General features: G+C 47.8%; 1 protein-coding gene across 3 annotated transcripts in view; it reads left to right on the plus strand.

The window, feature by feature from the left end:
- Positions 1-15591, plus strand: part of LMX1B (LIM homeobox transcription factor 1 beta) — a 164097-nt gene that overhangs the window by 145952 nt on the left and 2554 nt on the right. Inside the window, exons 3-8 of one of the 3 annotated variants that reach the window (XM_044439992.1) lie at positions 3641-3873; positions 5335-5513; positions 6969-7046; positions 9398-9496; position 9784; positions 12358-12498. In XM_044439992.1, coding sequence (XP_044295927.1) covers positions 3641-3873; positions 5335-5513; positions 6969-7046; positions 9398-9496; position 9784; positions 12358-12498 — 731 coding nt within the window. Of the gene's footprint in view, positions 1-3640; positions 3874-5334; positions 5514-6968; positions 7047-9397; positions 9497-9783; positions 9785-12357; positions 12520-15591 lie in introns of all 3 variants that reach the window. The other 2 variants (XM_044439990.1, XM_044439993.1) reach the window with 2 other exon arrangements.

A 15591-nucleotide genomic window follows, 5' to 3' on the forward strand; every position in this document is an offset into this window, starting at 1 on the left:
AGGACACGACGGACATCAGCCTTTGCCAACTGGGCACCCACCAGATGGTTGGGTTGCAACTCCTATCATCTCCAGGCAGCAGGGATACTGCACACACAGTCTGTGGATGATAGAAGCTGCAGGCCAATCTTCTGGAGATCCAGTCAAAGATCCAGCTGGTTGAGTGTCCTGTCTCCGTTGGAGGTCAGCCTTGTGCCAGGCGCTCCCTGCAGGTACACTTTCCCTGAATATTTAGCTCTCATGGCTTGTCACCCCTGACAGGGCCTTCCTCCAATTCTTCCCCTGCTCCTCCTCCACCACCACAAATTCATCTGATCACCTTGGAAAGCCACCCAGCCTCTGACCATCCCCACATTTTGTGGTGCTGAGTTCCATGTGAGCTGTTTGTGGAGAACTCCTTTAGTCCGTCCTCAGCCACTGGGCAACCAATTTCACTGGGTGATCCGAAGTTCTGAGGGAAAGAATCGCTTCTCAGTTTCCTTTCTCTACATCATTCATAAATTTATAAACCTCTATAACAGAAGTGAGGAACCTTTTACCTGGTGAGGTACAAATCTGCCAGGGGTTTGCATTTGTGAAGCACATGAGGCCAAATATTCAGCAAATAGACAAGTCTAACATTGGTTCTTCACACCACACATGGAGATGCCTCCAAACATGGGAATAGCCTTTGTTGTTCAGGATAGAACTGCAGACATATTGTATGACTCTTGGCACTTTGAGGCAAGGATTCGGATTCCCACGGCTAATCTATACTGGTCCTTTCACACACGGAAGCCACACCTATTGTTGCCAAGGGAAAGACCAAAACTGAAGAGTGGAAATTGTGGGGGAAGCAGATTTTAGCAAAAATATAGGAGAACCTTCCTAAGCATGAGAGCCGTTCAGCAGTAAAGCATCCTTCAGAGGCAGTAAGATCTTCACTGGAGTTACCCAAGCAATGCGGTGTAATGGCTCAAATGTTGGACTAGACCCCACAAGAACTGCATTCTGGGCCCCACTTAGCCGTGCATGAAGCTCACTGGGTGATGTTGAGCCAGTTGTGGGCTCTCAGTCTAACCTCCCTCACAGGTTGTGGAGAGAAAGTGGACAGGAGGAGAAAGTTCTAAACTGCCCTGAGTTCCTTGCATGAGGAAGAAATGCAGGGATCATCATCATCTTCATCATCAGAAGGTCATCCTGCAGGTACATCCTGCATAACAGAGCCGCCTGAGGAAGAGATGGGATTAGTAGCCTCCAAGTTCTGGGCCTTCTCTGCAGGGATGGCCCATGTGTGCACCTGTCCTGCGGGACTTTTGGCAACCACACAAAAATGCAAACCACCATGAAATGTTGAACGAAAAAAACGGGGAGGAGTGGAGGAGATTTGGGGTGCTGTTTTGCATTGTTTTAATAATTGTTTTCGACTCGGATTCATGCTGCCTTGGCTTCTTTTGCCTTCTTTGACTCCTGCAAAGGGTGGGATGAGTGCTATCTAGAGCTATTCATCCAGAATGCAAAATGGCATCTTCACTTTCCGTTGGCATATATCTTGGAATTGTGGGATCCATAATCTAGCCGTCGAGCAGCAATTTTTCAACGATGTTCAGCAAGCCACTATTTTCAGCACAGTTGAATAGTGACCAAGAGCTGAATTTCACTTTCAGAAATATGTGATATGGCCCTCTTAGGAGTGGGCTACTTCAGACTGCAAGGGAGAGACGAAACTCCTTGCTGATGGAAGGTTAGTGGCACCTCAGGTTTAGCCTCCTCCCTGTTCTGCTAGTTTTCTATCTGACGGAAGGTTGTTTATTGTTGTCGCTGTTTTAAGGCAGGCAAGCATTTCTGCCAGGACCATCTGCCTTTCTGAAGTGATCTAGTCCCTAAGAGCAGGGTGGGGGCGTCTGCTTTTCAGCCTTTACTAAGGAGCAAATGGTCTCATCCAGGCAGCCCTTCTTACCAGCAGTGGTGGGACCTGCAAGAGGCAAGGAGCTGCTCAGTCCATCTGCTTTTCCGTCTTCCAATTATTGCTTGAGTTGAACGCTTCCGTTCTGCCCTGCATTTGTATGGCTAAGTGATCTCACAAGCGGTGTTTTTGACCAAGAGATATCAAAAGCAAGTGTGTTGGGCATCTTTTGTGGTTTGCTGTCGCTGCTGCGGTTGTTGTTGGACGGAGGGAGGGAGGGAGCAAGCTAGGCAGACTCCAGTAGTCAAGATGAATTTGATATACCCTTGCTTCTGTTCAGCCGTCCCACTCATTTCCACAGAGTAAGTGGCCCCTGTATGGGATGCTTCATCTATTTCTTTACTATTGGGCAGCAAAGAAATAAATTAATAGACAGGAGGAGGAGGAGGAGGAGGCTGCTGTGTCTCTGTCAATGGAAGGGGAATTTTCCTTGGGCCATCTCAGAATGCATTAAGCCCATTAGAGCCACTGATGTGAAAGAATGCCTCACCCCACCCGGCCAGCTTCTTATCTTTGCTGCTCTCACCCCTCATTATCTCCACCCCATTGAATGTTACTGATGCGCAATCCCCTCAGAGGGCCTGAATGGGTGCCCAGCCCATCCACAGATGCTCTCACTCCAGCCCTGATCCTTCTGAAGCCCCTTTCGAAGAGGCCTGTCCTCTCCACACGCTTTTCGAGTTCAAGGGGGAAGCTCCATTGCACCATGCCAGGATGGTTTAAGGAGCTGAAGCTGCAGGTGCAGCCGGGGAGAACTGCCCACGCTTTTAATCCCGTTAAGGACTTCCTTGGCTGCAGCTTCCCTTCCTAAGGTTGCAAGACATTCAGGGCTGTGTGGGCCAAAAACTAAAATGGACCTGGAGTTTCCAGGTGGCTGCAAAGGGCCAGAGGCTGGTTTCTTCTTCTCTGCTATATGTGGAAACTGCAACCTCTCCATCATCTTCCTCTGAGGGAGGAGAGTTTCCTCTGGAGCTGACACAGATCAGTTGCTCTGCTAAGGGGGGGGGGGGGGGGGTTGACTGAGAACCAATTCTCTCCCAGTATGTCCATTGCACTCCTCTTTCCCTCCCTCCTGTCCCGCAAAAGAAGTTGGAATGCCGATGCTGGGGAAGAACCAGGTGCAAAGTCTGCTCTCCATCAGAATGAAGGGGGTCCTTCATGGGTATCTCTATCCGGGAGGGTGGACCCTGCTCTCTGCCTTTGGGGAGGTCCTCTCCAGAAGTCCCTGCTATCACGTTTGAGAGAAATGGTTTGGGGTGTCCATTTCAACATCACCACTCTGCAAATGCGTTTTCAATGGCCACAAACAGGTTTCATAACATGCGCCATTTTGTGTACAGTTTCGCTTCACGCTGTCTGGGTTTGGAACCGAGTTTCCCAAACTTAATGCATGCCGCCATGTTGCTTTTACACAGATGAGCTTTTCTGGGCACACGCCCTCCAAGGTGCTCATTCATGCAGCTGCTGGCTGCACCGCAAATTTTAGAAGGTGAGAATGTTGAAGTACAACTGTGTTTCGCTTTGGGAAGTACAAATGAGATCCTGTCCCTGAAAAACTGCCAAACCCATGGTTTTCTCGCTAAATCTCCTCATGCACGTGATCCACATATTCATCTCGACTGCAGAAAAGTCCAGCTTGCTAGGGTGCGCTGCATTTCAGGCGATTGATGGCGGGCCATCTCCTTTCTCCAATAGGTTGTTTGCTGCAAAATGCAGTGGATGCATGGAGAAGATCGCCCCGACGGAGTTTGTGATGCGGGCCCTGGAAAGCGTGTACCACTTGGGCTGCTTCTGCTGTTGTGTCTGTGAGAGGCAGCTGAGGAAAGGCGATGAGTTTGTTCTGAAGGAAGGGCAGCTGCTCTGCAAAAGCGACTATGAAAAGGAGAAAGATTTGCTCAGTTCCGTCAGTCCAGATGACTCCGATTCAGGTAAGCCCTCCCAAACGCCGCCGGGTTGTCATTTGCCAGTGTGCAAAGTTGGACTGTCCACATCTGTCTGCCTGTTGCAAGTTGCCACACCTGTGCCTAAAACAGGGAAGACGGACAAGGAATTGCCTCTCAAAATAACGAAGCCCTTTTCACCACCTTTCCCAAAAAGCATAAAGTGTGTGGAACGCATCCAGATTGCATGTCAAATAGGGAATGTTACATAAGGAGATCTTTCTCCAAACGGAGGGTGTAACCGACATGTTTATGCTGCATAAACGTGGCCTAGAAACTGGAACTGGAAAGCATGCATAGCCCAGCCGAGTGTGGTGGGTTAGCAAAAGGGAAAGCAAGGTCTTGACAATCGCTTCCCATCGAATGTAACGTAGACGTATCAGACTGAACACAGAATGGAGCAATTTTAGACAGTAGCCAAGAACATGCTGCTATGTTTGGTGAGCGTAAACTCTACTTGTTAGCATTAGGAGAGGGAGAGAGGGGAAGGGGGAGAGAGAGAGAGAGAAGGAAAGCATATCTGATGACTTGATTTGTGTGCAAGGTCAAGCTGAATCCAAATAACCTTATGATCTGATCATGCATTAGTGGTTAGTAATGGGGAAAGTCTGGCTTCCATGCCACAAGTTTATGAGTGTATGTAGTTTCTTTTCCTGGCTAAAATAACATCTCCATCAACATCAGTGTCTGTGGCCCTAATTTTATGACCTACAGCAATCAAAAGAGACCAGCTTAATCCAGATTGGAAGTGACTGCTGGCTTTTCATTTGAAAACCATCCATAATTATCTTCCAGCACATTAGCCAACAGAAGGACTTCAGATGTGCCAAGGGATTGTCTTTTCTAGAATGTAACCTAACAATAATAACAGCGACCTCATTTGTCATCCCAAAACTCAATTCACTGTGTGTGTTTCGTTTTAATTATAGTGGACCTGGCTAACTTTCCTACAAGCCATTTTTAAAGACAGGGACCCACTGGCAAAACCAATCTGTCACTCTCCCTGCACGGAGGAAAGGGGAGGGAAGGAGAAGAAAGGGGCTTCTACTGCTTGATTAAAAAAATAATAATAAGCAAGGTTTAAAGACAGTGGATTTTTCTGCCTTTCTCATGATTCAGTGTAAGTGCATAGGCAGGAGATTTGGGGAAGACAACAGGGATAGTCTTCACACAAGACACAGTATCTCATGGAACCCCCTGCTACTCTCTTAGAAGCTGTTAAGGGTTGGTCTAGACAACTGAATGGAAGAACCAGGGGATATCCATGAATGTCCATGGGTCATGATGAAACCTCTGTGATCAGAAGCAGTCTCTCCCTGAATACCAGGTTCTGGAGATCAAGACAAACTCTTCCCTTTGAGACACAGTGGGAAGCCTTTTCTCATTTTCTTCTGCTGGCAGGATTAACACATTGAGGTGTCGTGTTTGTGTGTTTTCATCCATCAACAGTCAAAAGTGATGACGAAGATGGGGATGTCAAACCGACCAAAGGACAAGTAAACCCAGGGAAGGGCAGCGATGATGGGAAAGATCCAAGGAGACCAAAGCGTCCACGGACAATACTCACAACGCAGCAGAGGAGAGCTTTCAAAGCTTCTTTTGAAGTCTCATCCAAGCCTTGTAGGAAGGTATGCTTGGTGGTGGATTCTCTCTCCCATGGCTGACACTTTTATACCCACAATCCATGACATGATGCTGTCCTGATACAAGTTATGCAGGATCCTGTCCCAGAAAGTAGAGCCTGGAAGGTCTAGGAAAAGCTGCAGCCAATCACCAGCCTTCCCCAGCCTTTTGCCCTCCAGAACTTTGGGACTTAAGCTCCCATCAGTCCCAGACCATACATCCAATGAAAGACACTAGGCTGGGAAAGGTTCCAACTGATTATACGAGGCTCAGTGGCCTTGACATTGTTGAAGGCAACTTCATTATGTCCAAGCAGACTTCCTCCCCATACTCTTCCTTTGGTCAATGCTCCTTACCATTCATACCTTTCCAAGCAATCGAGTCCCTTTTCAAGCAGAGTCCAGAACTCAAGGGCCACCTTCCAGACAACACGGACAATGTGATGTAGACAGACCAATGGACTGCCTTGATAATTTATTGGCGGGGTGCAAATGGACTGTAGCTCAATGGCAGAACAGATGCTTTCCTTGTGAAAAGATCCAGTTTCATATAGTGCTGTCCCCAGCTAAGGAGATCCCTAAACCAGGAAAGATATCGCTTTATCTGAGATTCTTTAGACAGTGGGCAGCCTACCTGCTTATTTCTATTTGATTTGTTTTCTTAGACAAAAGAAGAGAAGGATAACATCATTTTATTGACAACTTTTACATTGCTTTAAAGTTCTGATAATTGTACCAGAAATTTTTTGTGGTTGGCCCGGTTTAGGCACTGTGATGGACCTCCCAGGGAATTTTAGCTATGGGGATGTTGATATGTTGATCACTGTGTTCAGCCGCAGGCAGGCAAGCAAATACTCAGTGCAGAACCAAAAAGCCTGTTCACCCCTGCTATAAAAATGCACAGGGAAAATAATAAAACAAAACAAAACAAAACAAAATAAAATAAAATAAAATAAAATAAAATAAAATGGACCTCCCTTGTGGAGGCACTTCAACCCTCAGCTCTTGTCACTGGCAGCCATTTCACAGCAGACTGTACTGAAAGGGGCATGAGGGAGAAGTGGGAACATTCCTCATGGCTGAAAGGCTTACTTTTTCCTCTACCATCCCCATTCCTTTTATCTTGGGTGTCATACCTTGGGCACGGGCAGGCTTCTTAGACTATCTGTCAATCACTTTAGGAGGCTTTTGGGCTAAGTCTTTGAGATAATAGTATATATCAATACATAATATCCTAGCCCACATGCCCACAAAGCTGGGAACCATCTCTGCACTTCCAACACAAAAGCTGTTCTGTATTCCAGAGATTTTTCCCTGTAACCCACCCAGGGAGTCTTGTGGCTAATGGGCCAGGCCAAAAAATCTAAGAAATAAAATAAACTATAAATAATTGAGGCTTCTCACAGGAAGAGAGCAACCTACAGTGTCCATAACCTGCTTCCGCCTTTTGCTTTCCTGCAGGTCAGGGAGACGCTAGCAGCTGAAACTGGACTCAGTGTCCGAGTCGTTCAAGTGTGGTTTCAGAATCAAAGAGCAAAGGTGAGATTCTGGCTCCAAAAGGCAGGATGAAGCCCTGAAATAAAGAAAAGACACAGCAGTTAGCTGCCCTGTGGGACATAAGGCACAAAGTCTTCTATTTTTATTTCTGAAGAAAGGTGGATCTCGCTCATTTTAATCTGACCGTTTTAAGTTCCTCTCCAACTCCCTTGGAAGATTTTGCCGGCAATTAGCTCCTGATTTTGCTTTAGGTGAAAACGTGTTGACAACTTGAGCCACTGTGGAGGGATCTGGCTTTTCAATCAGGAGGGGAGATGCAGATGACGGTTAAGCAGCTGAGCTGAACGAACATTACAGAATCGGTGTGTAATCAAAGGAGGCAGGGCAGGGAGTGCAAACATGCTGCGCAAGCAAGCTAGGTAGCACCGTGGGATGAATACGTTTCCTTATCCAGACACCTGTGGGTTTGGCACTGGGAGAACAGAGGTGGGAGAATATTATTTATTTATTGCATACATTTATACCCTGTCCTATCGCTTCAAGTGCTCAAGACCACTTGCAAGATATAAAAATGCAATGAATATAAAGCTACTATATAAAACATTAATTATTCAAACATTATAAAACACATCCCTATAGAAAATGAGACTGTGAAAAGTGGGGGGGAAAGAATATGGGAATACAACTCTGGATATTCCAGTAAAACTGGGAAGAGGAACTATCTATCTATCTATCTATCTATTATATTTGTATCCCACCTTTCTCCCACTGCAGAGCTCACAGTGGCTCCACGCAGTTCCCAGCGGGTCTCCCCTCCAAGGTCAGGCCAGCCCCAGACCTGCTTAGCGTCAACAAGGAGGATGCCGACTAGGCCTCCAGACCAACTGCCTCCCTGCATCTTTCTCCATAGCCTCACCCTGAAGCTGCTAAGAACCCCATGGAATAGGTTCTCCTGTGATACTTTTGCTATCAATAGGTGGAAAGTGGAAATACTCCTTTGGAAAGACACTTGGGCCTCAACTCCTTCACTCACAGCTCCTGCCTAAGAAGACAGAAAGCTGAGACTGGCTGTGAACAGATTCCAACCCACCCCAAGGAGTCAGGCTGAAGTCTCTTGACTGAATTTCAGAGCATGAAATTCCCCTCGTGGTCACAACTAGCACAGAATATGCCAAGCCATGTGTCTGAGAAATCTGCAAGGGGTTAAAATGAGTTTTTATATGTCCAACTCATGAATGGACCAGTATTTTAACTTTCTGGAATGTGATGCAAATTTAGATATAGAAAAGTACAAAAATTGAAAACAAAAACCACTGAAGAAAAATTCACATTCCCTTCCCCCTTAGGCTAAAGCGTGAAAAGGTACATGTGCTGAAAATATGAATATTTGAGGGTTGGATCCGGGCCTTTTCTGAAGTGCAAAACATATGACTGAAAATTTGCACAAGCACAAATAGACGCAAATTCGAGAAATGCAAATTTGGCTTCTGTCCAAGAGCAGATGGCAGAATAGAAGGTCCCTGACAGTCCATGAGACACAAATGGACCAGATGGAACAAAATCTCTAAACCTTCTGCACGTGAAGAAAAAAGTTAAGAGTTGGCTATTTTGGGTACTTGGATGGAGGGAGAGATGCGAAAAAATCTAGAAATAGATAATTTGTATAACTAAGGCAACATTTCTCAGAAAGCATTTATTTCTGAGGCCTTTGCTGAGATGTTTCCTTTCCTCACCCCCACCCCCCAGGAAAGACAAGGAGACTTTAAATATTCTTCTCCATGTTGTTGTGCTTTTCCATCGCTGCCATGCCCCAAATGATGCTTAGACCAGCTCATGCTGAAGGATACAAAGTGACCAGCAAAAAATGCTTGGGGGAAAAATGGATTTTTCAGCAAAAAAAAAAGCTTGGTGGATGAACACCAGCAGTTCATGCAAGAAGGTTCCAAGTGAATTTCCAGCTGAAAGGGTCCCAGATAGCAAAAAAATACCCTGCAAACTTAGGAAACCGGAGTCAGCATTGACCTTCTTGGTCTAGGTTTAAGGCAGCTTTGCATCAGAGGTGGAGGAGACCGTGGAGATTGTCTTCGCTTCTTGGAGGATGCATCTGCAGCATCTCCAGGGAGCAGCCCGCCAGTAGCACTCCGAGCCTCTGCTGAAATATCTCCCAGCAGGGAGAGCCCACTGCCTTCACTACATGACACTTGTTAGGAAAGAAGTAGTGCCAGACAGATCAGTTGTGGTGGACCGCAGCTCCCAATACTCCTGGCTGATGGGTCTGAAGCCCCAGACCTCTAGAGGGAGCCAGGGTGAGGAAGGCCGACATGGGTGTTCTGCTGGTGGAATCACTTCAGCCAAGGGGCAAATGTTTATTCCTGGCTTCCTTTCCTTTCCAGATGAAGAAGCTGGCCCGGCGGCATCAGCAGCAGCAGGAGCAGCAGAATTCTCAGCGGCTTGGTCAAGGTGAAGCCACGGTGGTCCTGGGGTTGGGCCCGGTGGGGCTGATGGGGGTTGCTCCCCGGTTACCTCCCTTCCCTTGTCCCATGCATCAGAACTGGCCTTTTCTCCAGCACAGGTTGCCTCATTTTCCTGCTAAGATAAAACACAGGGAGGGCTGTACCATTCCAGGCAAGGACTAGACCATTCCATAATGCTGAGAGTGGGTTACCTACTTTTGTCCCTTCCCCAACCAGATACCTTCCGGATTTTTTGGGCTACAGCTTGCATCACCTCCAGCCAGTGTGGTTGTGCATGATGAGCTTTGTACTCCAACTATGTGAAGGGTACCAGGTTGAGGAAGACAGTTTTAACCTGAGAACACATTCACACAAACCGAGCAGCTTTCGAACAGGAGATTCATGCAAGCTGAGCGCCAAAAATATGTGAGCGCTGCACGACCCTCCCCAGATAAGCTCAGAGCTCCCCAGATGTGTGTGCATTTGCTAATCTGAGCCCGTTTTCATCACAGCTCGGAGTGGTGCTGATTCAGCCTGCTGAGCCATTCATGCTAACAGAGCTGGGGACAGGAAATGAGCTAAATGTGCACATTGACTTGACAGCCCCAGGACAGCTTTGGTGTGCACTAGTGCACACGCTCGCTCCCTCATTCAGGGCTTTGCAAGGGGCATGCTCACACGTTTCGTGAGCACAAGCTCAGCGCTTGTGCATCTCTAGTGCAGCTGAGCGTGCCAGACTTGTTTCACCTCGTTCATTTCCAGCAAAGGAGAGATTGACAACGGGGATCCGGGGCTCAGTTTCTTAAGCAGGATGCAAACATTCCCTGGGTCAGCTTTTCCACTGCCCAGAGAGCCCAAGGGCAGAAGAATGCTAGAACCCATTGAAGTTCTAGTGGGTTCTAGCATTAGTAGCTGACTCGCCCCACCTACTACCACCTCCCATGGCCTGCTCCTTGTCAAGGCCCTCAGGGAAAGGAAATGCAGCATCCTATTTTGTCGGGCCCCACAACCAACTACAGCATCCTACTGGCTGTGTCTTGGGAGCCAGTCTTTGCTCGGAAGGGAGGAGGTGGTCTTGGAGCGGGAGGCACGGGAGATGGAGAGCAAAGAGGCTGCGGCCTCCACAGTGAGCTCTTCCTTCTTCTACCGTTCTCTAAAATTCACGAATTCTCCGTTCCGATTTTTTAAGGACTAACAGGCCGCCCTCAGTGCCCCAACTTAAAAGTACTTCCACAAGTGACTTCCAAACACACACAGGCCATACACTGACCGCGTATGCAACCTGTCAGTCGTGGTGGACCAAAGGGGCCTCCACGATTCTGCTGAGGCTTCTCGGGGCAAATCCATGGGGTTTCTCCTAACCTGCAGCAGGGTGCATTGTGTGCAGCGCGAGGAGGGAGGGAGACAGAATGGCGAGCCGGCTTTGTGCAGCAACAGAGCTGGAAGGCCAAAGAAGAAACGTGAAGAGAAAGTAAGGAAAAAGAAAGAAGTAGACAACAGTTTCAGGTCCCTGAATCATAATGACATATTACAGCTTTTCTCTATTCCCTATTATAGGCAAGATACACACCCCATTTCTTGTGTGTGTCTGTGTGCACATGCTATTTTTCCTTCCTTCCTTCCTTCCTTCCTTCCTTCCTTCCTTCCTTCCTTCTCCGTATGGTGATGGTGGGGATCCTGTCCCACTCTGGTCCTACTTGTGGGTTTCCTGCAAGCAGCTATTTGGCCATGGTGTGGATGGGCTAGATGCTAGTGGGTCCAGCATTCTTCTGGCCTGATCCAGCCTCACGGCCCTCCTCATCCTCCTTTGACCAGAAGAATTGAGTCAGCTGCTTGCCCGGTGGGAGAAAATAAGTCAGAGTAAATGCACACTCGCCCATACTAGTATTATAAGGCCAACAGGAAGACAGGGACCCATTAAGCGCTGCCTCATTCACAGTCTTGCCTACATTGAAAACCAGGTCCCTGCCAGGCCCCTCGCAGACTCCTAGGGCTGGGTGGGGAAGGAAAGATTCCCGGCCAACCAGACCTCCTGCACATTCACCACATCGTCACTGCTTTCCCATGGCAATCCCTTTACATTCTTATCTGTCTTGGCCACGCTGGCACCCGGTGGCGCCAGTCAGGGTTGGCACCCAGTCGTAGCAGAAGCTGGACAAACATGGGCCTCCACCCCAGAGATCTTGCAACCTGCCTCTTCAAGAGAAGCTGCAACACAACCCTCTGCATATTCATGAGCCATGCAACCATCCTGAGACAGGGCGTTCCTCCCTGCTGGAGTCGGCAGCTTGGATCGTGGGAGTGGATTTCAAGGAACTAATTAGCAAATTCTCTTTCAGCCCTGGCTGACTTGCAGAGTCCTTTTCAAATAAATCTTGGATGGATGTGAAGGACAGTTGGCTTGGGGAAGGGAGGGAAAGTGTCAGGATCATTCTTCAGGAAAATGAGAGCAAATCCAGGTTCTAAAATGTACTGTCTTTATACAAATGTGGGGCTTGGGTGCTAAGACTGGGCTAGCAAGCGAGCTGCAGGAGATGGAAAAAAATTTAGGCCCCTCTACATGGAAAACTGGATTTATATCTAACTGGCCAATATCAACCCTTTTGTCTGCCACGAATGAGGGAGGGATCTTCGGTGGAATAGAGCTGAATTCTAAGCATCTCTTGGGCTGGTTGGTGGTCAGAGTAGGTGGCCAAGGGTTTATTCACAGGCCACCCACCAAAGCGAATGAAATCTGCTGAGCTAAAAACTTAGGCCAGGACTAGTTTTATATGAATGTTTGTGAAAATTGCCTTGCCCCTTTTGGCTGGCCCTGAACAAGGTCACAGCAGCTTCTAACCCTCAGGGTGCTGCTGTCTCAAGGGGAATCTTCTGGTGAACGTCCATTGTCTTCCTTGCAGAAGTAATGTCCAACCGAATGGAAGGGATGATGACGTCTTACACGCCACTCGCACCGCAGCAGCAGCAAATCGTACCGATGGACCAGAGCACCTACGCCACTGACCCCTTCCAGCAAGGTCTCACCCCACCACAAATGCCAGGTGACCACATGAACCCCTATGGTAAGACTCACTGGGAAGCAGCTGCTTTGCCCTGTCCTAGATGGACCACCAAGGCATCTGTCTAGGATTGCAAGTCCAAACTCTAGGAGGTCCCCTGGTGGGGCATAAGAGTGACTCCATCCAAATGTTCTTATCATTCCCCCATTTACCCCAGCTGGATTTTGCAGAGCACCTACCACCTAGGAATGGATGGACAGATCCACCTATTTCTGGTCCTTGTCAGTCTCCCGGTTCTTCATTTACAAGTTTAGGCTTTCTCATTTTGACATCAGTCGGCAGATATTTTCAATAAGTCCCTATAAGCATCCACATTTGAATTTGGATCTTTGAACAAACAAACTGCATGTTTCTAAATGGACTTTCTCCCCACTTCCAGCCATATTCTAGCCTACAGTATGTGGTTTTATACCCATTTGGATTGGTTCTGCACGGGAATCTGCACTGAATCTGGATCCACAACCTGTGGAGGCTCTTTTATGGGAGGAGTGGGCCAAAGTCCTACAACCAGCCCTCAGACACCACCCCCACAATTTTCCCCACACCTCCTTACCTGCCTGGTAAACACCTAGACATGTCTCTCTTTCCTTGGTATGGGATTGTGCATCTCCACTAAAATTGTGAGCCAGATGCCAGGGGACTTGGGAAATGATCATGTGACATTTCCCAGGGGCACCACTACTATGTCTTCCCCAATGTACATGCCAAGGAAGGAGGGAGAGACCTACCTACTCCTGTTGCCACTGTCTCCATGAGTTATGGGGAACGAAACGGGGTAAGTATATGGATTTAGGATGGGGAAGGATGGGGGTTCTGTTATTTTTCACCAGCTCAGATTACTAAGTATGACTAAGCTTCAGAAGTTTGTTTTGACTTGTTTGCTTTAACTCTGACACTATAATGACCCTTTTATGAATTAACCCAGTATATTGTCAACCCAGAAGGCTCTGTGAGGAATTGATTAGTTTCTTGGTTGATTCATTATTACATTTATACTCCACCTTTCCTCCAAGAAGAAAAAGGTGGCATAGGTGAACTTCCTCCATCTTATCCTCACAAAAACCCTGTGAGGTAGGATAGGCTGAAACTAGGGATGTGTAAAGGATCTGATTGGGAAGAAACTCTGACAGATATTCATGATTTGGCCTTCCCTCCCACCAGATTCTGGTTCATTAGCCTTGACACTGACTTATTCTCATTTCAGTCAAGCCAAAACATAGACTTCCATCTCTAAGATAGACTGCAATCCATGTATTTTTTAACCACTAATGAAATTAGTGCAAATAAGCTCTCCCCAAACCAGTTGGCCCCAGTGTATTCTGTGGAGAATCTACTGCTTTGCGCAAAGCACAATTCACACAAATTGTGATTTGCGCAAATGGGCCAATTCTGGACAAATTGCACTAGAACCATGTGGTTTCCCAGTGCCTCTTTGTGCAAATTTCAGAATATCTTAAAATATACACAAACCCTCATCCATCTTAGAGACAAAAGTCTTAGAGAAAAAAACGGAACTTGACCCACTTCGATTCACTGGATCAGAAGCAGGTGTGGAAACCGCTAAGCTCAGGGAAGTGGGATTTCCCTCTTTCAGTACATCCCTAGAACGTGTGTGACATGCCTGTGCTTTGTACATCAACAAATTTCATCCTACCACTCTAAGGGAGGAATGCTGAACTTCGGGGCTTCAAGAGGCAATTCGTTGTAGTGGCCCTGAACTCCACTTCCCAGGGTTGCTGGGAGGTGGAAGCATAAATCCATGAAGGCTTAGACTAGTCTGAAGCTACTGGAAGTATGGAGTGCAGAAAGCATGTTTGTTTCATTTGCTGGAGAGGACCAATTCAGCGACCTCAGTAACCTGTCTCTCCCCACCACATCAGGCAGATTGCGGCATCCGATGTGGCTTGGCAAGAAGCTTAGTGTTTCTCTCTCTTGCAGAACTCAATTTGGCATGCAAATTGACAACAGCCATGTGTGGGGTGCACCCTGAAGGTTCCCAAACAGCCACTGCCTGAGTTGCAGCTTGGAGAACATAACAGACCTCAGAACCTATCCTGGCCCACCTATATGGCCACATGTGGACCTGATACCAATTCTATCCCATGCTCTTTTTGCCAGGCTGTATCAGGTCAAACCCCCAGTTCTCTGCCTCAGTTGCAGGCTTCACAGAATCCCTTACACACTAAGATCTTCCTCTCCTGTGGGTCCCAGTGTACTTGCAGGCCCCTGTCTTGGAGCCCACCAGACTCTCTCGCCGTTTCCTGATACGGTTTCCCCCCCGCTTCTTAAAGTGGGGCTGGCATGTTGCAAAGTGCCACCCTCCAGCACCACCTTTACCTGGGTTCAAAAAAGTTTGGCAGTTCAGACCCCACTTCTGCCTAGTCTAGTCCTTGGGTGAGTTACTTTGCATTTAGTCTCACCAGTCTGCATGCTGGGAAATGGCTGTTTTGCAACTGATCCTGTCCACCATGGTAGCCATTTTGAGAATGGACAAAGCCCACATGAGTGCCATGTCGGGAGAGGCACATCTCATTGTAAGTGGGCCAACAAGGGCCCTATTTAGAGATCACAGCAGCTAGGAGAAGAAGCACCATCTCTCTTGCCCAGAAGCATCACAGGGGAACTGATTGATTGAGTAGATTTGTTTAAAGCTGCCTGTTAGCTTCATGCTCTCTAGGCAGCCAGAGAGGACGTCCAAGTCTCAGCTGTCGGGTATCCCATGTGTCTGCAGTAAGAAGGGGTTTCCTGACAGGCCCAGGGAGTTGCAGAGCAAGCTTGGCATGCTTGGGTGGGCCGGCACGAAACAGGTTTTGGGCGGTTCTGTTCTGGCCAGTTGGGATGGACCCCATGTTGATAGCCTGAGGAAGCCCCCAATGACTTGTCTCAGCAGAGGGCATGAAATGGCCTTGCTTCTCTTTTTCCCTTCTATCCTGCAGCTTGGCAACCAGGTTCCACAGGTGAACACAACTAGTAGTCTGCATCATGTCACGCTTTTGAGGGCTTTCACCCAAGATGGCCCCAGTGGTGCCCTTCCCCGAATGAACTGATCTCCTGGTGGCCATCGTCAACAGCTAT

This window comes from Varanus komodoensis, unplaced genomic scaffold (assembly GCF_004798865.1).
Source record: "Varanus komodoensis strain SLA01 unplaced genomic scaffold, ASM479886v1 scaffold36, whole genome shotgun sequence".
Lineage (NCBI taxonomy): Eukaryota > Metazoa > Chordata > Lepidosauria > Squamata > Varanidae > Varanus > Varanus komodoensis.